The sequence below is a fragment of the Dipodomys ordii genome, unplaced genomic scaffold (assembly GCF_000151885.1).
Source record: "Dipodomys ordii isolate 6190 unplaced genomic scaffold, Dord_2.0 Scaffold90, whole genome shotgun sequence".
Classification (NCBI taxonomy): Eukaryota; Metazoa; Chordata; class Mammalia; order Rodentia; family Heteromyidae; genus Dipodomys; species Dipodomys ordii.
The window spans coordinates 988,681-1,014,330 of record NW_012267306.1 but is presented as its reverse complement, the minus strand read 5'-3'; the positions used below and the strand labels follow the sequence as shown (position 1 = coordinate 1,014,330).

Genomic DNA, 25,650 nt, shown 5'->3' with positions numbered 1-25,650 from the left:
AAGTCCTGATTCTTTAAAAGCCATAAATGTTTTATAATACCTTAGATTGTATCAGAGGGCTCAAATAATTTTATAGGCTTGAGTCCCCAGTTCTCATAATTTTTTTGTTTTTATGTAGACAGTACAAAATGGCTTCAGTAAATCAAAAATCTTGATGTCTTAAATGTCCATTTTGATTTTTTTTCATTTTTCATAAAGTAACATTTATAATGTACAATTTATTCATGTAGTTTTATCTCAGAGACAGAAAAGTAGAAAAGCAGTCTAGGAATAGTTACATATAGGTGTTAGGACTGTTGGAAAAACCAGCCTTTCAAAAAAATCAAACATCTTTTTTTGTCTACCACTGTCCTAAAATCTTCCTGTTTGGTTTATTATAGTTAGAAATAATTTCATATTTATGCTTACTTTGATATAGTCTCTGATGCAAGGATACAATTCTTTGGTTTTAGTAAAGAAAAACAGAATTCACATATATTTATATATATGGGCTTAGGATGTCAATAACTGCCTTATATTGCCTGAAGGTGTACTTGCAGACTGGGCCGGGTTAACCTTTCTTTATGCTGCAGGCAGCTAACACTTTATCACTTGAATCTGTTTCACTTTCCTGATAAACAGTTTTTACTTCAGTTTTCCTTTATATTTGTAACCCTATCTGTGCCTTAGCGTCTGAAATCTAAACTCTGCCTATTTGAATGTTCACTCAATACCATTTCTTCTATCACATGTGACCTCATGGTCTTTTGGTGCCCTTTATTTTGTTTGTATCTCCCTGAAGTTTTGCCTTGTGCTGTTGCTGTTTGTTTCTTTACCTGACCCCTCTTACGTTAGTAACAATTTGGGTCAAGAGCTGAATGTTGCTCATTTCTGTGCATGACATAGTTTGTGGAAGTTTTACATAATAAGAATAAAATAGTTTGCTTATGGATTTATATTGTCTGGAAAAAGTAAGGTCATTGAGCCCTGAAAGTAAGCAGATTGGCTCCTAAAAGTAAGATGGGAGAGAGACTTAACTTGATCATTTTTGCCTTTTATGCTTCCTTTCCCCCAGCTGCAGTTAAATGCATTAAATTATGACTTTAATTGTGGTTTGTCTCCATCTTTAATTCTGGGTTGACATTGATGTTCATTTTCCAAAATTTTTAGTTAATTACCATTGGCAAGCATGTTGTGGTGCATTTGATAGTCTATAGTTCTTTACAAATTATTTTACAAAGCACTTACCACTTATTATATTAATATGTATTTGGTTACATGTTATATGCCAGGAAATTTACCATAAAAGTCAATCCTTAAAAACATTTCATTAGTACAAGTTATAAGGTATATTTTATTCTAAATAATTTTGTTCCAAATAATAAGATGGTAAGTTTTTTCTTTTTTTTTGTACTATTTATTTTTTTAATTTTTAATGTTTTTTATTGTGAAAATACTGTACAAAGGGGTTACAGTTTCATGAGCAAGGTAATGAGTAAATTTCTTATCCAGAATTGTTGCCTCCTCCTTTGTTTTTCCCCTACCATCCCGTCCCTCCCACCTCCTCAACTACACCCCCAGCTCCCTCCCCGTCCCCCCACCTAAATTGTAAAGTTCATTTTTCGACATAGCGTCTTGTACATCTCATTGTTGCAGTGGGTTAACCTGTATCCCTATTTAAACATTTTGTTTTTTCCTTCCCCTCCACAAATTATACCAACATCAAATACAGTGAAAACGGGTTATACCATGGTTATACCATACAGAGCAACAAAAAAAAATCACATGGTAACTTATTGTATGTTTTTCTTATGGAATTACATCTGGTACTGTTTTTTTTTTCCAGTGGTACTATGATGTGAATTTTTTTTTTTTTACTGGCAAAATTTGAGGGCAATTGTATTAAAAAACACGGTGTAGCTGCTTAATTTTCTAAATTTATATGTTTCTAAAAATAAAGATACTTCAAAATATACAAGATATTTCTAAATCATATTACATTTGTTGTTATTTCTGACTCAAAGAGACCTATTTTTAATAGTTGCTGGAAAATTTTCAATTAACTGTTCAATTAAGTTTAGTTTGATTAGTAATCATTATCTAGAAATGTGTCAAGGCACTATAGAGCATAATGAGGGAGACTCAGGAGCTTTCTTACTTTTCGAGAACTGATGAGCAGCTAGCTCTAACTCCATGAAGTATTTGGAGAACTCTTAGGGTAGAAGCAGAGTCTTAACCTCCTGTAGTTCAGTGAGACTGAAAAGACCATGGTGATCTGATTCTGTTGAGAATGCAGTTTGTGTATTTCCAATGAAGTCACCACCTGACTGAAAGGAGAAGACATTTTGTAGGGATGTGGTGATACATCAGGGCATTTGTTTTGGGGTGAATTCTTCATCATATGCTATATTTCTTTCCCTGCCTTCATAGGTTTTATTCTTCCCTTTAGTTCAGGTTTCTTATTAGAGTGTCAGGTGTTCCATGTCAGCGATTTGAAATTACATGGATTTGGCTGTTGTCTGTGATATTGTTTGTTCAGTAGGAAGGAGAGCATCTGACCTTTCATACATACATATAGATGTATTTGTTACAGATTCATCGGTTTTGAAAGGTACACCTGTGAGATATTTTTTAATGAAATCATTTTCCCTTTGTCATTTTTCATAACTTTGGATGTTTATTTCGTTGAGAGAAGCAGGGTAGGAGAAGAGCAGGCTACCTTGTTATGTGTTTATAATAGTGTCTTGATTAGGTAGTGTGGTGAGGATGGGTATTTAATGTATTGAAGTTTTCTAGTTAATTGAAGGATTATGCAATTATGCAGTAATTGCATAGGATAAGGATGCTAACATTAGGGATAGAGATTTGTCTTTCAAGCTTTTTTGGTTTTGTTACATAAATTCATGGAAGCCTCGTTCCATACTGTTAGAAAGCAATATATTTTACCAAATAAAGAACTTTAGGTTAATAATCATACAAAAATCACAATATTCAGTACACTGGAAAGGAAGCCCCATGGGATTACTGAGCTAAGCTTCAAACGTTTTCTGGAGCCGGTGTTGCTTAGCTTTACACTGAGGTTTCTCACCCTTGCTGGCACCTAGAAGGAAGAATAAAATCTAAAATCTTTCAGTGGGCCATTTTTTTTTTCTCCAGTAGATGAGCAGTTTTTAGCACTTGACTATTTCCTAATTTTCCACAAATTTTCTGGTTCCTAATTAATTTGTATCCTTGAACAGAGTGGTTCTCAGAAGAGATGTGACTTTTAGGACAGATAATCATTTGTTTCTGTTTTAGTAGCTAGAAGCATTGTAATTGATAATTTTACTTTTTTTTTTCCTTAAAGGAGGAATTCAGGGAACTTCGAGAACAGCCAAGTGACCCTCAAGCTGAACAAGAACTGATTAATAGTATTGAACAAGTGTATTTTTCTGCAGACTCATTTGATATTGTTAAATATGAGCTGGAGGTAAAAGAAAATTTTCATCAATACATATCTTTTCTGTTCAGTGATTGCGTTTGAGATTTGAATTATTTATTCATTTATTTATGAATGATGACCAGATCGGGTCTGTGATTATCACACTGTGACTAAAAAAGCTATGAGCATTGTTTAAAGGTCAGATTATTTTTAGAAAAGTAGTTTCAAGTGCAGCTGTAGGATATTGGTAAGGGAAACAGTTCTGTAATTTGGTTTTCACCTGTAAACGTCCCAGTATATTAGTGTTCTGTTTCTATTTTGTTTTATTTTGCCTAAATATCTTTAGGAAAGCTAGGACTTTTATTTTTTGAGATAAGATTCACTCTTTCCCATGCTGGTCTCAAACTCTTAGACTCAAGTGATCTTCCCACCACACCCACTCAGGTAACTGGGATTATAAGTGTGCCCCACCATTCCTGGTCAATGCTCCTGAGGCTTTTAATCATGAGTGCTTATTATGCTAAAATATCCATATGCAATAATGTTTATGATATTGACATTAAAATTTATAGGAACTCCCCAAAGATTGGGATAAAATTTGGTTTTAGATAAAACCAAATGCAATATGTATATATACTTTATGTGCAGTAGATACAAAATCAATCCTCAACTCATTCTGAAGTTTTATTCCTCAGTTGACTGAGACTTAGAGTATGTTTCTCTGCATGTACAATTTCATTCATTTTAAAAATTATTTTTCCATACTGTCTTCTAAAAGTGGATATAATCCAGAATGTAGTCCAACAACTGTCACTGTATTACCATTTATAATAGTACAGAGGGAAAGTTGTGTTGAGTTCTATTATAAGCATGTAGGGATGGGTGGCTTATAGATGGGAATTAGGGATGATAGCCCCATTTTCCTGGCACAGGTCATGAAAGTCCTCTCTTACTGTCTAGGGTCCATGTTCATTGCTAGTGGGCTTTCCTAATGGTCAGAGCAGTAGCAGTGGAGATAAAAAGGCTGGGCAGGGTAGAAACCAGAGGATCATATAAAACAGATGTGTAGGTTTTTGCGGCAGGAGTCCAGTTAGGTGGGTTTGGATGAGACAGGAACCGAGGTGAACAGTTGATAAGCATGATACTTTAGTATGCACACTATTTATAGGTGTTCAAATAAATGTAACCAAAGTAAGCACTGCTTTTTATTTTTAATTTATAATTTTTTTCTATAGAAACTTCCACCTATTCTCAATTTGCAAGAATTAGAGGAGTACCGAGACAAATTGAAACAACAGCAAGCTGCAGTAAGTAATATTTCTAGTAAAACTGTAAGTAAACATAATAGAGATGTATTGTTTGCAAATTTCTTGGTTTGAGCTAATATATTAATATATATTATTTATCACGACTAACTCAGATGATACATTGATATTAATAAGTTTTAATACTCATGCAGTTTCTTTTGACAGATTTGTTTTGCTTCTATCAAAAGTAAATTTCTAGAACTTTAAAATATCTTAAGAATGTTAAATATGATCGAAGAATTTAAACTTGCTTTCAGAATAACAAGGACCTTTAGGCATGTATGTATGACTTTGCTATCCATAGTTTTATAGTGGAACATTTTTATATCAATGAAAGTCTCTACTTCTAGTTGAAATAGGTCTAAAGAGAATTAGGACTAAGATTCAAAAAGGCTGGGTTGTAGTCAGCATATAGTTAGGACATTGACCAGGTCTTTGCACTTCACTAAATAATCTCTTTTCTTTTCTTTTTTTTTTTTTTATCTGTTAAAGGATATGTTAGGTCTGCATTTTCTCTGATACTCTGAAATTCCATGGTTTTATGCTTTCTTCATGTGAGGTTGAACCCACTTTTATCCAGTTCACTGTAGAAGATTAGTTAATAGCATGCAGTCTTATGATTTCTTTTCAAGTAGAGAAATAATAGTAGTGATTTCATCTAGTTGAATTTATTCTGAGGTTAGCAATCATCAGCAAATCAAGGGAGATAAGCACTTCTCTTTTTTGTTCTGCCCACTGGATAGCAGGAGTAGAGGGTATAAGTAGTAGGCTTAGGCTGGAGAAATAACTTGAGCTCTAGAGGGCTGTGTAGTGAGTTGTGCTTTTAGGGAGTTGGTCTTTAGTGGAATTTAGTCTTTAGTTGGTCTTTAGGACATGGCTTCACCATGTCCTCTTCCATATGAGTATTTTATGAGGTATTATTCTGTATGTAATGTGTCTCCTAACAAGACCTATGTAGCATCATGGCTTTTGAAATTTTGTAAATTTAGATTTGAATCTTGGTCTTAGAATTTACTAATTGTGGGACTGTGGGACTCTGTATGATTTACTTTTGAAATTGCTTCTCTGGGCTCAAGGCATTGCTTAAGTGACAGAGTACCTGGGCATGAGGTTCTGAGTTTGGTTCCACCACAACCACAGAGAAGAAAAGACAAGACAAGACAAGAAAAGGAAAAAAAGAAAAGATTGCTTATTTGGAGAAGGAGAAAGTATAGAACCCATTTCAATGGATTATCATGATTCCTAATAATGTAGAAACAAGTACACTGACTAGGATGGTGCAGACTAAGAATCATTATATTAATCTATTTTTGTAATCTATTTGGGTAAAATGAGATAGGTTCCATCTGTGAACACTTATAAAAACTCATAGATATTAAAATAGATGGTACAGAGTTAGAGCTTACTGATTTCATTTTCTTACTGTGGCTCCTACTTGATTTTTTTTCCTCACAGGGGTTATATGATCCTAATTAAGCTGTTGCTAGAGTATCTGATGGAAATCTTTGGAATTCTTAAATGATATAAAGCATTAATGTTGATCTCCATTAACTGAAGTGTAAAATTTATTTAAAGTTTGATTTTCTCAAACTTTTTCTAGACAAAACCAATCTGTATCTAGAAAATAACGCATTTCCAAGATGTTTGATGCAAATTAACACAATGCAAAATTGCCACACCCTGGTGTCTCATGCCTGTAACTCTAGCAACTTAGGAAGCTAAAAATCTGAAGAATCACAGTTTTAAACCAGTCTGGGCAGAAAAAAAAACAACTAAGACTGTATTTCCAAAATAAAACGCTGGACTGGAGGCATGGTTCAGGTGATAGAGTGCCAGCCAAGCCAGAAAGCTGAGTCAGTGTGAGGCTCTGAGTTCAAACCCAAGGACTGGCAAACAAAACAAAATAAAACAGAAAACCATTAAAGGATTAATCAGTACTATAGTATGTATAAAATGATCTGTTTTTATTTGGCCTGGGCTATTGGAGCAAATTCTATGTAAGTATATACAAACATTCTGGGTATATACTTTGTGCTAGATGTGGTGTTTCTGGTATAGTTATCACAACCCCTAAAATGTTGAATAAGAACCTGATTCTGACTGACTTTTGTCAACATTGAAGAACAAAACCTTGAAAGTTTATTGTATTACAAAAAGCATGTATTTCAATGTTTCAGAAGTGAGGTACCACATTGTTTTTCTTTTTAAGTGCTAAAATGCTTCTAAAGAAATCAGGCAAGTTCTCTGTTTCCCAGAGATTGTCTCCATACCTTCAACTGATGGAAAATTTGTCTTAACAAATTCATCTTTGTGGGGCTGGGAAGGTGGCTCAGTGGTAGAGCGCTTGCCTTGCATTCCTGAGGCCCTGGGTTCGATTCCTCAGCACCACATAAGCAAAAAGAAAAAAGCTGGAAGTGGCGCTGTGGCTCAAGTGGTAGAGTGCTATCCTTGAGCTGAAGAGCTGAGGGATAGCTCCCAGGCCCAGAGTTCAGGCCCCAAACCGGACCCTCCTACCCCCCCAAAAAGACAAATTCATCTTTATAAGTCATATCCTGTGCCCTTAAAGATGGTGACACTTTCTTCCTATTTGTTATATCAGATGATATCCAAATTATTAACATTAATAATGACAAGTACTAAATTTCTCTTAAGGTCTACGTTCCACGTAATGTGTTCATTTTGTACCTGTTTAATTTCAGAGCTTAGCTGTGGCATAGCATTACAGTGCTGTTTTAATAGTTATGGAATGGCTTCTGGGCTGTCCTTGGTAAAAATTTTGATTATAAAATGTAATATGCAGTATGAGGCTTTTTCTTTTACATTATTTGATGGCATGTTCTTGTAGGTCTCTAAAAAAGTAGCAGATTTAATCCTTGAAAAGCAGCCTGCTTATGTAAAGGTACGATAATGTTTACTATTTTAATCATAGAACTCTATAAATGATTGAATGATTTATATTTGAACTTAATATTGTATTCTTTTGTCTATAATTCTATAGCAACATACTGCCTCTGTAGGATATGTGTGTATGTATGTATTCTCTCTCGTTTGGCGGAATTTATGAAGCTAAAGAAGCAAATTAATTTGTATATAGAATTCTAAAGTGATACATTTTTCAAAGTTTAGTAAAAAATTGTTTCTGTGAATTGTGTATCATATGCATAGATCAGCAGTAGAATAATTTGCCTTACAGACAGTATACAATTTGGCTTCAAAATACGATGAAATTGGGCTGGGGATGTGGCTTTGTGGTAGAATGCTTGCCTCGCATACATGAAGCCCTGAGTTCAGTACCATATAAATAGAAAAGGCCAGTGATGGCACTGTGGCTCATGTGGTAGAGTGCTAGCCTTGAGCAAAAGAAGCTCAGGAACAGTGCTAAAGCCCTGAATTCAAGCCCCAGGACTGGCAAAAAAAACAAAAATAAAACAATGAAATTATAATTTCCTAGCTGAATCTGTATTTTTATGAGAAAAGAGAGCCTTCAAAAATCCATTGAAATGTCTAGCAGTGTTCAGATCATCATTCATTGTCAGTGGATTTTAGCACGTAGAAGTCATACTTGTCACTTCCTTAATTCCTTTAAGAAGTTCTGTTGGGTGGAAACATGTAAATAGGTGTATTATTTATTTCTGTCTGGAAAAATTAGATCTAGTTTTACATAGAAGTAATAATAATACTAAATATTTTGTCATCTGTCATTGTGAAAATGGGAAGTAGTCATTTAAAATAACGTTGAAAAATATGCTGACATTTTTCAAGTTGCTACTTTGTTTTCTAGGCAGGCTTTTCTTTGAAATACACTAGAGCTTTTGTTGTAGTACCATGTGTGCAAGGAAGAAAAAGCAAATGCCTCAGTCATAAACCTGTACCTAATCCTTCCACAGGAACTTGAAAGAGTTACCTCATTACAGACAGGACTACAGTTAGCTGCTGTTATCTGCACAAATGGGAGGAGGTACTGCTTTTAGTGATACTTTGTCTTTAAGTTTGAAATATTTCAATAATTTCTAGAATTGGGTGAATATATGCAGTGATCTAAAAATTGCAGAGGGAATGTATGAAATATCTACAAATCTGCTACTAGGTTAAAAACATTACTGTTGGATATTACTTAGAGTAGTACTTCCTAAACTATTGGTAGTGAAAGACAACTTTTTTTTTGTTTTTGGTCATAGGGATTGAACTCTGGGCCTGGGCTCTGTCCCTGAGCTCTTCAGCTTAAGGCAAGCACTCTACTACTTGATCCAGCACCACTTTTAGTTTTCTGGTGGTTAATTGGAGATAAGAGTCTCACAGACTTTCCTGCCTGTGCTGGCTTTGAACCACTATCCTCAGATCTCAGCCTCCTGAGTAGCTAGGTTTACAGGTGTGAGCCACTGGCACCTGGCTAAGACCACTGTTTTTATCTTTTTTCCCCCTTATCACCAAAGCATAATGAAAAATTAAATGTGATAGAAACTAATTCTTAAGAAAATAAAGGAAAGATATATATTGTCAATTTTTTATTATATGAATCACAAAAACAAAAATTAGTCCCCCAATGTTTATGCTAAGTTTTTAGATGCTTATTTTCAATTTCTGTGCTTTTCTTATCATGGACCATGAATGGTTTGTGTCTTGGCTTCCATTGAGCATGAATGAATAATGCTGGTTTAGACTGAGAAATTTACTAATTTTTCAAGTAATTGTCACAGTTCTCAGTTTTAATAGTAATCCAGGGCACTGCCTTATAGTTTTGTGTGGATAGTATTCATGTTATATTAGAAATTTTTAACTATTTATTTTTTGCTTTTACAGACATTTGAATATTGCAAAGGAAGGTTTTACTCAAGCTAGTTTAGGCCTTCTTGCAAATCAAAGGAAACGTCAGTTGCTGATTGGACTTCTGAAGTCTCTGAGAACTATAAAAACATTGGTATATATGGGTTTTTTAAAAAAATAATAACTTAGTTTTGTGGTTGAGACACATTTTACATTTGATTTTTTTTTTTCAGCAAAGAACAGATGTACGCTTAAGTGAAATGCTGGAGGTAAGTAATAGACTTGGAAATTTGGTAATGCTACGTTAAAAGTATGTAGAAAAAATGTAATGGACTTAAATAACATGTGCATTTTTCTTGAATTGCTATGTTCTATAAACAGATCCCTTGTTTAAAAATAATAATCTAGAGCCCTAGAACCTTTTTCTATAAACATTCAGAAAATATTCATGGGAATGTTAACTCTAGTCTTTTGAGTTCATGTGTCCAAATAAGAATAAAATTATCTTTTGCATTTGACATGCAGTAGCAATGTGTGGAATATGTGTAGGACTTTCATTATATTTAGTATCTCATGTATCAACTGGTTTTCTGAGTGAGCCATCTGTTTCTTTTTGGTAGTTTCTTAATATTCTGTGACTGTTTCTTTTATAATAAGGTTCAAAAGCCATAATGTAATACTAAATATTATAAGAAACATAATAGTTAAGGTTCTTGGGGTAGTTACTTTGTCATTACCTCAGCATCCCTAGTGGTTTAAATTGCATCCATTGACTTTAGAGATGGGCATAGGAGAAAAAGTATATGCAGCTTTCTGTATAAACTTGGTGTTGCTTCTAGATTGTTGCTAATATTCTTAAGTTATTGTGGTAGCTTTCTAAATCAGCTTTTCTAATTTTTGAATTAGCTTTTCTAAAAACAACTTAAAGGAAGGAAAGTTTATTTTGGCTTAACATTTCAGAAGTTTCATTTTGTAGATGTTTGCCACATTAGTTCTGGGCTGGTGGTAAGGTAGGGCTTCATGGCAGAAGACAGATGAAAGATGCTCACATGATGGTGGCTGGGAGGTTGTAGGGAGAGGTCTCAGTATAATTTTTAAGGCAACGTCCACAATGATCTACTTCCTCCCGCTAGGCCTCACCTTCCAAAGGTTTGCCACTTCCACCAGCACCACAGGCTGGAGATCATGTCTATATTTAGCACATGGGCCTTTGGGGGACATTATGGACATTGCTAAACCATACATTTAATATTTCACTTGTATGTCTAAATTTGTCTCTTTAGAAATATCTCTTATTCTGTAGGTGGTCATTTGATCATGGTTGTGTCAATTACAATAGATTTCCAACTGTTTCAAAACATTTTTATATAAACATTACTAAAAGAAGATATGTGAACTATTAAAATGTTCCTATGAAGCAGCTTCTATTTATAGACTTTAGTTAAGGTCTCAGAGGGGTATTATGATACATGGGATGGAACAGAATATTTAAAAATTATTTTTCTTTGTTCATACTTTAGGTCTGGTTGTAGTTGTTACCTTACGTTTTTGTTTATTTATTTATTTATTTTTGGTCTGGTCGTGGGCCTGAACTCTGGGCCTGGGTGCTGTCCCTTAGCTCTTCAGCTCAAGGTTAGCACTCTACCACTTGAGCCACAGCACCACTTCTGGCTTTTTTTTTCTTCTGCTTATGTGGTGCTGAGGAATTGAACCCAGGGCCTCATGCATGCAAGGCAAGCGCTCTACAACTGAGCCACCTTTCCAGCCCCTTTTTTTTGATCTTTAAGAGGAATTAATTCTGTAACTTTGGTTAGAATATGAACACTGATATATTTTATGGGGAAATAGTTAAGAAAAATGTTTAATGATTGCTTTGTTTTTCTTAAGGAGGAAGACTATCCAGGAGCTATTCAGTTGTGCCTGGAATGTCAGAAGGCTGCCAGCACTTTTAAACATTACAGTTGTATAAGGTATGATAATGCAAGAATTGTAAAGCTGATTCTATTGCCAGTATTTTTTTTTTATGTAGTTGTGTACCACGATGTTAATAAAGTGCTGTGTTCTAGTTTGGAATTCACGTTCATACATAGGTAGTACAATAGAATATAAGTAATAGTGCTCAAGGTATGTTTCTTAGTTCTGCCTCTTGGTACTTCATTGGAACTCTTTTGTCTTGTTTTTTTTTTAGTCTCGATGTCATTAATAAAAACAAAGTAGTAGTAGCAAAAGTAAGTCTGCTCATATTTGTATTATATCTCCTGCGAATTTTTCTTCTTCCTTAACCTTTCCCATTGTAGAAATACTGAGCATGGTTTTTTTGTTTGTTTGAGATCAGGACTCTGATCTTTTTTGCTTTTGTTCATTGGCTAGCGCTCCACCAACTGAGTCACTCCTCCAGCTCCTACAGCTTATTTTTTAAGATGAAGTTCAGGTATTTGGCTCATCATGATAAGTCTTGAAAAATTTAAATATGATTTCAAGTTATGTAATAGCCTTCTTTGTACTACTTCAGTGATTGTGTATTTAGTGTGTTAGGTCTCCTATTTAAAGTGTACTATTATAAAACATACAGTGCAGCAGTGGTTGCTAAATCTTTTGTTATTCTAACTTGATTAGTAGATTTTTGTGCTGGGATGTGAATCTTTTTTCTGCCAAGAGTTATTTTATTATTTTATTATTTATTTATTATTACTAACATCATTATGGGCCATATAGATTATCAGGAAGACAGGCTGATAGCAGATAACAAGAAACATTACATGTCTGTCTTGTCTTGTTTCAAATGCTTTTGCTGGTCTTCTATGGCTCTCAAGCCGGACCCTCTCCACCACTGAAGGATTTATATTACTAGTATTGGGGAGGCTCTAATCCATGGGTATAATTTGCATCATCTTTTCAAAGCCATTCTGAATAAGCAAGTTAAATAGTATGCTTGTTAAGCAAACCCAGTTTCAAATTAAATCCTAATTCAAATTAAACCTGTACCTATCCCAGAATGGAGCTCCTTGATTTCCTGTATGGAAATTCTGCCCTCCAATGAGCATAATTCACTTAGGTTATAAATGTTGATTGTTTGTATCTGAAAAGTAAAAGGATTATGATAGAATAGGACATTTATGTGGGTTTGAATCATGATTTTGCTTAAATATACTTTCATAAATAGACTTTCATGTTAAGGTCTTTTGCTAGTCTAGCAAGAGCTAGACTATCTTTTTCTAAGGATCGTACAGTTTGAAGTAACATATTTTTTTATTTGACTAGGATATGCCTAGTTGTATATGACCAGTAGTATTTTAGTTTTGTCTATTTGGAGAATGGTTAATTGTTACTAAAACTGTGATGATGTCATTTGCACTTACTAGACCGAGTGAACAGAGAATTAATTCTATAATGTTGAATGTAGTTGGAAATTTCTAATAAAGTGTGTGGGTTCTAAAAATTATCTTTCATTTAGTTCATGTTTTGTGGTGCATCTATTACAATGGTAACAGCTTTTTTATTAGGGAGAAATAATTCTGGAAGTTATATGTTTACTGAGTATTTATACTAGGTATTTTGCTTTGAAATTGACAATATAATGCTCAACCATATACAATGATCAGTGTAAATCCTCCACATAAGTATGGCAAGAAGAGCTTGCATTGAAGTAGATACAAGCAGAGTTTAGGGAAGCTTGAGACAGAAGGGAATCAAGTATACAATTGTTGGAAACAGTAGGATCTCACTCTTTGGGAGGTCAAGACTAAGGAGAATCTGAAGCATAGACAGAAGTTAGGTCAAGATAGGAGGGACTGTCATGGAAAGTTCCAAGGAACTTTCATTGTTGCCAAACAAAATGAGGACTAATAGCTATTTATTGTATTTATAGCAACAAAGAAGCTATAGTCAACCTTTTCAAGGACAGATTTGAGCTGTGGTGAGAGTTGGTTGAAGTATTACTGTAATTGAGGAGAGATATAGAATTAAAAGAGAGAAACTTGAATATTTGAAAATGGATGGAAAAGTGTGAGAGATTGAAAATTAAATAGGGGAACAAAATAAAATGCCAGGTCTTTGCAGGAATTAATTTGGACACCATTCAGTATAACAGGATAGAATGAATGTAGAATTTGGTGGCAGGAAATTGCGGAAGCAGGTTAAATGCTGAAACTATTTTTGATTAATTAAAAATTCAGTTTTAACCATGCTAAAGTAAATATATCACATGATGAGAGTTGGCTATGAAAATGTCTTTGAAAGAAATTCTTTCTTAGCCTTTGTGAAGTTTGAATGAAGTGGCTTCTAACCATTTTTATATTGATGTCTGTCCGGACAAGTGGAGGAAGTATCAGTATATGCTATAGTTATCAGATATTGTAAAAAGGTAGAAATTAGAGAATATCTATAATCATAACTTGAGTATGAATAATTCTTATTTTAGGCTACACAGTATTAAGAAGCATGTAGGTTAGTTCATCATGTGGGACAGATTGAGTTCACTCTTCTAACAAACAACCTTTTAGTTTTATTTAGTTTATTAATTAGATGTAGACTTCTGTTATTGTGCATTCATTTTTCTTTTCCTCTAGTGTTCCAACAAAGTGCTATTGCCTGTTTATGAGCCGCATAGTTGGACTTGTTCAGACAGGAACCATTAGTACTTTAAACTTTTTATTTAATTGATCTAAATTTTTGGAATTTTGGCAGAGACGCGATTTAATCTTTGCTTAAATGGGAGTGAACCAGAGTGAAAAAAATCATAGTAATTAATTTCCAATTGAATTTTTATATTTCTGTTCTTTAAATTTTTATAAATACTTTAATTCTTGTTTTGTACTAACAAATGATATATTTCCCTTAAATGTCCTTTAAGAGAACCAGTTCATGATTTAGATTTTTCTGCTCTAAATTTACTAATATTTTTTGTGCCCATTCTGGGGCTAGAATTCGGGGCCTGGTAAGGTTAGTTCTTGAGCCACTTGAGCCACATTCTACCACTTGAGCCACAGCTCCACTTCTGCATTTTTGGTGGTTAATTGGAGATAAGAATCTCATGGACTTACTTGCTCAGCCATGTGTAGTTTTACTTTGGTAAATTGTATTATCCTCTTTTCTAGTCATACCTCATTTCTTTAATGGGAATGAGGTTATTGGTTGAGGGCAGTGACCTTATTGTATAAGGATTGATACTTGGAATAGATTGCATAGGACAACTAGGGGACTAATTTATGATTCTGAAAGTAGGAAAACCAGAATACATACATTTGTTTCTTTACAAAATAGTATTGTTTAATAAATCTCAGATGGTAAGATGATATAGTTTAGTATATATATAGTGCCAAACCATATCATCATGCACCATGTTCCAGTATCTTCAATAAAAGGAACTGGAGTGGAAACTTCATTTTTATGACTGGCAGCAAATGTTTTTATATGATTTGAAAACTCTTGAGTTGATTGACAGAGTCATAGCTGGAATTTACTGGAAATAAAAATCAGAATGGGTTTAATGTTAAAGTATGTAAATGAAGCATTCTTTTTTATTTGAATTTATCTGAATTAGCTTCAAGAGAAGTTGTTCTGAAGTGTTAAAACTACTTTATTTTTACTTCACTTGAGAGACATTATTTAATGGAATCTCAAAACAGTCTATATTACGTTTGAAAAGTTTGCATGCTATCAGAAGTAGTTTGAGTACTGTACTTTTAACATAGATACAATGTGTTTAATTTTTCATAATTTTTAAATCATCCTTTATTTTCTACAGTTTTGTGAAAACTGTAGAACATAGAATGTAAGTCATACAGCCAATGAGTACAGCATTATATTTGTAAATATACTAGGGAATGACTTCAGTTCCTTTCTTAGGAAATGTGCCTGCAGTCTGTTTTTCTAGTCTCTGGCCAGGGACCACTGGTAATGTTGGAAGGCTAAATGATTTTGCTGGCTGATCAGGCTTAACCCTGAGTCCCGTTGTTCTGTGTACTCTAAACGATTTGTTGATACTGTTCTATTTGCATTCCTTGCCTTATAATTTTTGTTTTCTTGCTCCTCTGCACAGTGCTCTTTAAGATTTAAATAAATCTATAGATCCCCAAACCATAATATTTAACTGAAAAGGTCTTAAAAGGTAAAGGCTTTCTTTCTTGAACCATACACAAGGACATGAATTGAGTAACCCATTTAGCATGTAGTAGAATCATTAGTCAAGCTGAAAGCAAACTTTTTGGTATATTTCCCCCCTCAACCACCTTGAATATGTATAGGAAGACTGAGGCTCATAGATACTAAGGGATTTGACCTTAAATCATATGGGTTACTAAATAACAGACCAGGCTAATGTTGCTAATTCTCCCTGTACTGTTGAGTCTTTTTGTATGGTTAAATTTGAACAAAATGTTGCTTTATTTATAACCTTTCTAGGATTAATTTTTGCTAGCTTGTGTGTCCTAGTGCAGCTGTTGAAAAGAACATTTAATTAGTTATTTATAAATACGTTGTATTCAATATTTTCTGTAGCAATGGCAGAAATACTCTGCAGAATTGTTCAATTCATCCAATTCAGCTTGCAGAGAGCTCATAAAAGCTTTTAGCTTTCCATCTTGGAACTAGCAATTTTTCTAAATCATAATGTAGCTTTTATTTATCAAAATGTTTATGAGTAGATCCTTTTAACGTACTTGGATTAATTGACTGAAATGGCTTGAATTCACATTACTAAGTGATAACCAAGGACCTCTTTAAAAGCTGTACAAGGTAATGTCCACTCCTTAACTACTAATTTTTATGTATGGATGTTTAATTAGCAGTCAATTGTTTTCAAACTGAGGTTGAAGATTTTGAAAGGCTTATTAATAAAATTAAATTTTTGCTATGTTTTATATTTATAGTCATCTACTTGCTATTTATGTTGCCGTATTTGTAGTACTTCACTTTATGAACTTTAGAAACATCCAACTTGAAATAAAACCCCAGTAAAAGCAATAACTAGATTTATGATAATTAAAAAATAGAAATGAATACTATCATTCACTTTTTTTGTTCCAGTCTTGGGACTTGAACTCAGAGCATGGATGCTGTCCATGACCAGTGTTATCTACGTGGGCCACAGATTGACTTTCAGCTTTTTTGGAAGTTAATTGAGATAAAGAGTCTCAGGGGCTTTCCTGCCCATGCTGGCAAACCATGGTCCTCATATCTTAGCCTCTTGAGTAGCTAGAATTACAGGAGTGAGCCACCAAAATCCAGCTAGTTTTTTACATTTTATCTGGAGTCTGTGAGTGAATTTAGGTTATGCTTTTTCTCCAACCTCCACATTTTTTCTAAAACAATGTGCTTACTCCTTCTGGTTTTCCATTATTTCCATTATTTGCCTCTATTGTCTGTAGCTCCAGCCTTATGTGAACTCTAGAAGACTATACAGTAAAAGAATGAATCCAGTTTTAAATGCCATTTGTTTATTTTTCTCTTGTTAACTTCCTTTTGAGTCTAGTGTGGTTCTGTTTCTTCTGAAAAACTCTCCTTTTCCTATCTCCATAATTTTATTTAATGAAGTAGAAAAGTGGAGCCAAAGGAATGATGGTAAACCTTTCTCATTTTTATTGGAGCCAGAAATTTAACTATTTATTACTACTCCGCGTTAGGAAGTGAGTTTAGTTTTCCGGTGGGTCACAGAAGAATAGTGACAGTCTCTTAGAGGCTGTCTTGGAGGAAACCTGTCACAGGCAGCAGATATTTGATACTGTAGTGCTGCGTGCTATGAACAGAGCATTGTGAAAATTATTGGAAGTGTTTAGTGAGTTGGACCTTCCAGAGGAGAGGACATTTGAGTTGGGCCTGTAAAGTTAGATGGACATTTGCCAGTGACAGAGGAGGGACAGTCTGTGAACACTGTGTACAAGAATTGGGAGCATGAAAGTCTGTGGTTGGGGTACACATTCTGTATGGCCATAATGCAGGTATTGAAAAGTAAGAAAATTGGTATTACATGGTATGGTATGCTAATTTGGGCTCTGTCCAAATTAGTTTTAAGTTTTAGGAGAAATATCAAAGATTTTTAAAGCAGGAGGTTAATGTGATTGCATTTCTGCTTTTAAAAAGCTGTGAACTCAGTTGTTTTTGGAACGGAGGCAGAAGTGGCTCTGTAGCTCAAGTGGTAGAGCGCTCGCCTTGAGCTGAAGAGCTGAGGGACAGCGCCCAGGCCCAGAGTTCAAGCCCCACGACCGACAAAAAAAAAAAAAAAAAGAATATACATAGAAACCAAGCAAGAAACAGATGTAAAAGAGGCAGACAAAGAGCAAGGTAATGGGTAGGTTGACAGGACTGCCTTTCCCATAAAGGCTATTTGACTGTTCTGTCAGATCATGTAGAATATTGACCAAAGACAATGTGAAGTTAAACCTTGCTGAAGGTTATCCCTGACAGATTTTTTTGAGGGTGGTTTACAGTGTGTGGCAATTGTGTTTGTCAAGTAAATGGATGGATATTAGGGTGTATATGTTGTATATGCAAATTAATTGGGAGGCTATTCAAATAAAGCAAACAAAAAAGTGATAAGATTTGAGTTAGGACATAAAGTAGATACAGATATGGGAACTACTGAATGGGAATGTAGATCTCACTGTAGAACCCATTGCCAGTTAGATCCTAAGAGAGAGAAGTATGGAAGATAACTGGAAGATTCCAGTTTGAATGGAGTGGGGGTGGTGGTGGTAATGCTCTGAATTGACACACACAACATGGGAGAAGAAAGCATGAGAGGAGAGGCTTTATTTTAATTTAAAACAAAATAATTTTATATATTCATTCATGAAATAACTCATCTTACCCTGGTAGTCACTATTCTATCCTCAGTGCTTTTGTTTTTATTTCTGTTTTATGTTGGTTTTGGTGCTGGAAATCAGGGTCTGGACTTGCAAGGCAGGCATCCTTCCAGTTGAATCATACCTCCAGCTCCTTTCCACTTTATAGTTTGAATAGGACCTCACATTTATTCCTTGCCCATCTGGGAAATCCTCCAAATTTATGCTGTTCTCACTGCTGTGTTGTCAGGCACATGTTGCCATAGCCAGATTTTATTGGTTGAGATGGAACTCTTGGACTCTTTGCCTGGATTGACTTTGAGTCGTGATCCTCCCAATCTCTGCCTTTCCATTAGCTAAAGAGTATGGGTGTGAGTCATTCCATGGGGCCCTACTCCCAACTTCATTGTGACCAACTTTTTCAGCTTCTACATATGATTAAGGTTATGCAGTGAATGCCTTTCCATGCTCAGCTTGTTTTATTTATTGTAATGTCTTCCAGGTTGAGCGTCTTGTCCTATCTGGCAAGATGTCATCCTTTTTATGGCTGTGTTTTATGCTGTTATACCGCATTTTCTCCATACATTCATTCATTTTTTTTTTCTGAGTGGGTGTGAGGTGAGGCTTAATTCCAAGTGCAAAGACACTATTATGGTTATCCTTTCAGAGGAACTATTTTAGAGTCTGTAGCTCTTATTCATTCATTGGTTGGCGGGGGCAGGAATTTTCCTAGAATCAGTCATTTTAAAGGAAAACCTCAGTCTTGCTGTAAGCATTCCGTTAACCTATATATGTGTATTTAGCCATATATCAGGTATAATTTCTGATTGGAGATCTTAACTTTTCTAACAAGGTGTCATTAGGATTCTGTTGCTTGTCAAACAATATAATCGTGCTCTTGCTCAGATTTTGCTATGGAATGCAATTGCCCGTTCTCTGTGTCTACCTCTCTCTGTGTTATGACCTCAGTGTACATTGAAAGGCTCAGTAAGAAGCAATAAAGGAATCATGTTCATGTATGCTGTTGTATTGACAAGGCTCTTGAGCCTTTGTGAAGATATAAATTCTCCTTTATCAAGACATGCAGAAATTTTTCTTAGAACTTTATGTCAGTAGAAGGGTTTATTTTCCTTTGTTTTGTTTTGTTGCTTACCTGCTGGTGTGTTTTGATATTGTGGACACTGAATTGTGTACTGTGTTCCTCTTTGTTAGGAATTTGAGAGTCAATTCATAATTGGTAGGCAACAGTTGCAGTCTACCGCCTCCCCCGCCCTGCCCGTGTTCAACTCATTTTTCACTATATCTATTTTATACACAACTTAAGTCCGTTTTTTTAAAGTCAGTTTTTTTGTTAAAATATTTTCGTTGGATTTATTTTGTTAAATCTCACTAATATTTTTAGTAACAGCATATAATAATTCAACATCAGTTTTACATATTTGCTTATTGCAAAATAATGCTGCAAGGATCATGTAATTTCAGATATGTATTCAGAAGTAGAGCTGCTGAGCTATGATCAGTGTGGAATTTCATAGTTTTCCAAAGAGGTTGCATAAATGTTCTCTAGCATTGAATCAGTGTTTCATTCCATTAACTGATGTTATTTCTGGTCTTTTACAAATATATTGGGCTGTTCTGCTTGTTGATTACAGTGGTTTTGTAGCCACTTTTTCCAGATGACTGATGGACTCGTGTCTGTATATTGTGGGTTTATTGTCATTTGGATATTCCTATCTATATATGTTCAAGCCACGCGCCCTTTATTTTTATTTTGTCCTGTTGATGTGTTTATGTGTTCTTAGGACTGATACTTTATAGTAAGCCTTTGCCTAATTTTAGCTTAATAATTTAACATTGTTCCTCAAGATTTTCTTGTTTATTCTTTGCCTTTCAAATTGCCACATACATTTAAGAATGTGCTTTTTAGTTTCTACCAAGAAAAAAGCTTACTTGGATTTTGATTAGAATTTCAGTTACTCTAGATCATTTTGATGGGAACTCTACTGAAGATTGCACTCTGTGAACATGGTATATCCCTCTATGTATTTAAGTCTGACTTATTTTAGCTTGGTGTTATGTTGTGTAGCTTTTTAGTAGACTTGTTTGCACATATTTGATTTTTAAAAGTAGTACATAAGAATTTTCATCTTCTGATTCCTTGCTTCTTCAGTATAGACATTAACTTCATGAATTTTGAAATTTAGTTTTTATTTAAACTATGCATTTCAGTCTTTAACATTGCTATTAGTTTTAATTTAAGTGGTTCCTTTCGTCTGTAGATTCTTTAGGATTTTCTACTCATAGTCTTATTGTTTCTACAGTAGCTCTCTTCCTACCTCTCCCCTTCTTCCTTCCCTTTTTATTTCCCTCCCTGCCTTGCTCCCTTCCTCCTTTCCTAATTCTTTTCATGCAGTATACAACTGGCATTTGTTTATTTATTTGGCTAACATTTTGATCACCCTTAGCTTGTCTCTTTTAAAGATAATATATGTAACTCTGTTTTGCTTGTCTCTTTTAATGATGATATATCTAACTCTTTTATTTAATAGTGAGTTGAATTCAAAGCTGCAAGACACTTTGGAACAAATTGAGGTAAGAAGGGTTTTATCATTGGTAAATGATTTTTCCTTTGTAGAGGCTTTTGAATATCACAGTGCATCATTATATTTTGACTTCATGTTATCAGTGTTTTTAGATCACTATACTTAAGCTGTTGTTTTTGCTTTGGAATATCCATGAATTGTCAAATAGTGTTAATATCCTTGTAAGTTTAATGATGCTTTTGGAATTATGGGACCTCAAAACAGTACATAAAAATACCACTATTTGTAGAAAAAAATCTTTAGTCAGTTAATTTACTTAAGAGTAATTTTTGACTGATGAAAAATACTCTTAATTTTTTAAACTACTAGTAATATCTCATATAGTTGATCAAAATGGTAGAAAACTGGCAAGAATGGTATGTAGTATGAGCATGAAAACTTGCCTTTTCTTCTACTTATATGTAGATTCATCTCTTGTCAATCTTTGCCAGTAGAGCATTCATTTTAACAAAGTTAATAAAATTTCTTCTGATATTTTGTTTTATTGTTTTAATAGTAAGGGTATACTTATAAAAGTACCTTTTGTGAAATGACCTTTTGTGAAAATGTTCTTTGATTGTAAATGCAGTTATTTGTTAATTGTATAATTGAAATATTTGATAATCACAAAAAACAGCTGCTTTGAATCTTGCAAGTAAACCCTTGCCTGAATACATTTAATGAGGGCTTTCTATCAAGAGCTTAGTATTTTTTCACTCTGTAATAGAAAATATTATTCTATAGATTCATATATAAAATATATCTAGTAGAATAGAATTCTATATACTTACATATAGTATATGTTTATATACTTTGTAGAAAATCAGCATTTAAAAATTGAATCATTACAATAAAGATAAAGTTCACTTATTTAGATATAAACATCTAAATCTAGAGGTGTATGCTTTTGAAGGCACTGTTTTATTTAAAATTACGTCAGTGATTACAGAAAGTTTTTAAAAAATAGCCTCACAAATTCATTCATATTGTTATAAGATTTTAGCAGATATTTGAGGAAATATGAACTGTAGAAAAAAACACAAAATTAAAAAAAAACTCATACTTGTTTTCCTTAAAGTCCAAGGTTTTCAATACTGAAACATTTATATTCACATTATTTTAGTAAACTTGGTGTGATAATTAAGAAATTATAATTTTAATATTTGTACTTAGTTTTGACTTTCTAATTCAGTGTGATACTAAATAGATATTAATTACTGTGAGAGTGGTCTTAATATTTTCATTGCCTTGAAAACTCAATTTTTAAGTCATTTCTTTCTCTTTTAATTGTAAGGAACAATTAGATGTTGCACTTTCAAAAATCTGCAAGAATTTTGATATTAATCATTATACCAAGGTTCAACAAGCTTATCGACTTCTTGGAAAAACACAGGTTAGTGTTAAAAAGATGTTCTCCTATTGACTTTCATGCTTATTTAAGACTATATAATAGTAATGTAGTAGCCTCAACTTTCACTTCACAGAGTATGCTTACTAACAGTGGTGACATGGTTGTTTTAAGGATGGGAACATGTGGTCAGAAATCTGTCGATGTGGTCCTGCTAAGACAACCTCAGTTGGGGCGTGAATTTGAATGACTCTAGGTCTGCAAATAATGTTACAAATATTAAAATGGCCCCTGGCAGAAAAGAGCCTCTCCATCTCTTTAGGTGTATGTAGTGTGATTAAAATGCTGCATATATTTTTTTGAATAAAGTGTTTTCCATGTTTAATATTTTCATAGTTTTGTACAGGTTTTTTTTTAAAAAAAGGTGTGTTAGAGTTGGAAGCTGTCAGAGAATTATGGATTTAAGTCTAGCCTGGCTATACAGTAAGAACATATTTCAAAAAACTAAAATCAAAACTAAAATCAAACCAGATGGGGGATACACACACAGATGCATACACACATACACGCAGGGTATATTGCAAAATAATTCAACGAGAGATGGTATCTAGTCTCTTTTTCCTCTGTTTTCGATTCTACAACATACCTTCTTTTTTTTTTTTTTTTTACTTGTGAAAATACTGTACAGAGGAGTTACAATTACATGGGCAAGATAATGAGTACATTTCTTATCAAGCATTGTAGCCTCCTCCTTTGTTTTCCCTTTCCATCCTCTCCCCGCCCCCTCCACCCACTGAACCCACCTTCTCTCTCCCCCTACCCCTCACCAAAGTTATAAAGTTCGTTTTTTGACATAACGACTTGTACATCTCATTGTTGCAACGGGTCCACCTGTATCCCTATTTAAATAATTTGTTTTTTCCTTTCCCCTCCACAAATTATACCGACATCAAATACAGTGAAAGCAGGGGTTATACTGTGGGGGGAGGGACATACAAAGCAATAAAGAAATAATCTTATAAATATGTTAGAAACAATCACATGAAAGAAAAAAACATTTGAATACATATCTTAAGGTTCATTTCCCTAACATCAACTTATCTGACCTTTTCTGCCAACATACCTTCTTATAGGTACTTTGACTACCTCAAAATGGTATGTAAACTTTTATGCAGTGTTTCCATTTGCCTACAAAACAGGTCTAGTGCATTTGTTGGATTTCTCCAAGGATTGTTATTCTCCCAAATGTTATAATTTCCTTCCTAACATATGCTTTTTACTTCTCTTAATAGCCAAGAGTGTCCTTGAAAACTTGAAGTAAGGCCCATGGTTTAAAAGTTAATCATATCTTCTATGTGTACAGGATTATACATCTATCTATGTATGCATTTTGCCTCTTAAATGGTCCTCTCGTTTAGAAAGAAATTTAAGGCTTTTTCAGACTACTTAAATTCTGTTTATGGTTTAATGTGTGAGTTGCTATGTCTCACTACTTTCTTAAGCATTGCCTAGAAAAAAATCTGCAAGAACAAAGACACTGCCAGTTTTGGATTGTGATTTCTAATTTGTTCCTAAGATTGCTTTTCATTAACTCTTACGATCAATGAACTTACAGTTTAATAAAGAAAATACCAGGAAGCTAGAACATGAGTTGTCAAGAGTGGGAGTGGGGCTGGGGAGGGCAGTGAGAGGAGTAGCAGGCAAATGAAGAGAGGAAAAGTGGGCAAGACAGTCATTATCAATGTGCATGTGAAAATGAAGAACGTACAATGTACAATATGGAAATAGAGCCAGGTATCCCTTAGGGGATGGGTGGGGTTGGGAGAGATGGGGAGATGATATTGATGATGAAAGAGATGATGTTGACTAACATACATTGAACTCAAAAGCTGACATGATGAAACCCCTTGTAAAACTACTTAAAGATAATACTTCTTTAAAAAGCTGGAAAAGTCCTTTATATTCATTAAACCCTTTGGTATCTACTAGATAGATTACCTCAGGCCCCTGAATATTGACTTTCAAGTATATTTTATTCTAGTGAGGGATACAGACCTTAAAGAAACAAGCAAAGATACTGTCATGTGGTAACAAGTGCCATCCAGAACTATAAATTAGGGTAAGTGATTGGAAGTACTGCTTTATATGGAGAAGTCAACTATGAAAGTATATCTTGAATTCTGTAAGGGAGTGAATACTTAATGCTGGAGGGGCTCCAGAGATATGTTTATGCATGAACCCCTGAGAAGGGCAGGATGAATAGCAGTTATAAATACAGAGCAACAGAATAGTGTTCACAGTCCACAGACTTCCTTGTATGCTATGATGTCCTGCTTATGTGAAGATTATTTGTAGATAGTCAGCAAAGTAACAGTTAACTCTGGGAATAGAACTGATCTTAGTGCTATAATTATGATCGGTAAAGATTCTTTTCTCTGTGTTTTCCAATCTGTTGAAATTTATTTTAGGAACATGAAGTTAACTTGTATGGTTTTTCTTTCCACAGACTGCAATGGATCAACTTCATATGCACTTTACTCAAGCCATTCACAATACCGTATTTCAAGTTGTCCTTGGTTATGTGGAACTATGTGCAGGAAACACGGACACAAAATTCCAAAAGCTGCAATATAAAGACCTCTGTACGGTATGTAATATGTACATATATCTTCCTTAGGTTTAAAATCGATATTTCCTTTCTTTGTGCACCTACCATTGGATGATGCTAGAAAACAAAAACAAGTAAGTTGCTGAAAAGCTATTTCTTTTCTCCCATATTATTTTCTTCATAGGAAAACCAAAAACTCAGTCACACAAATGTAAGAGTGCTGAGATTGTAATATGGTTGCGTCTAAATCAATTCTACCCTGTAGCTTATTTTCCTCTTCTTTCACTGATCTAAATTCTCTTTGCAATTGCAAAGATTCCTCAGCAATCATCTTTTTCCAGTCTTTCTATGTGTTCATATACTGTTTCTGTCAGTGTCTGTAACAGCTATTGAACCCAATAGGTGAGATGTCCAAATAAGTCCATCTGGGCTGTTTTAGAAGTAGGTCTTGTTGATGGGGTACAGTGTGTAAAAAAAGGATAAACGACTGCAAAATGGAAGTGTCATCTACTTTTACAAGGGAAGGTTGATTAAAAGTAAGGGAGGCTAATTAAGGAGGGATGCACTTGTGTAGGAGCCGTGGCCTTGGAAGGGAGGTGAGCAAGTAGAGCCTGTAGGTAGAGGGCTGTGACTGGCGTGTTTTGGAAATGAGAAGAGAGAGGCTAGGCATGTTGGCAGTGTATTTGCTTCATATTGTAACAATATTTTGAAGGAAGTCCTTAATCATATACATATAGTTTAAAAATAGCATTAAAATTAAGATAGGCAAATGGAGAGGAAAAATGGACGTAGTAGGGAACAATTGTGCTTCCTTTCAATGGAAAGATTCTCAGAGTTATTTTCAACTACTTTCACATGTCA

At 34.3% G+C, this 25,650-nt stretch overlaps 1 protein-coding gene across 1 annotated transcript in view; it reads left to right on the top strand.

The window, feature by feature from the left end:
- Positions 1 to 25,650, top strand: part of Ccdc132 (coiled-coil domain containing 132) — a 101,933-nt gene that overhangs the window by 13,247 nt on the left and 63,036 nt on the right. The window contains exons 3-12 of the mRNA XM_013026070.1: positions 3,326 to 3,448; positions 4,636 to 4,707; positions 7,553 to 7,606; positions 8,595 to 8,665; positions 9,508 to 9,625; positions 9,705 to 9,740; positions 11,359 to 11,441; positions 20,801 to 20,843; positions 22,128 to 22,226; positions 24,688 to 24,828. Coding sequence (XP_012881524.1) covers positions 3,326 to 3,448; positions 4,636 to 4,707; positions 7,553 to 7,606; positions 8,595 to 8,665; positions 9,508 to 9,625; positions 9,705 to 9,740; positions 11,359 to 11,441; positions 20,801 to 20,843; positions 22,128 to 22,226; positions 24,688 to 24,828 — 840 coding nt within the window. The remainder of the gene's footprint in view (positions 1 to 3,325; positions 3,449 to 4,635; positions 4,708 to 7,552; positions 7,607 to 8,594; positions 8,666 to 9,507; positions 9,626 to 9,704; positions 9,741 to 11,358; positions 11,442 to 20,800; positions 20,844 to 22,127; positions 22,227 to 24,687; positions 24,829 to 25,650) is intronic.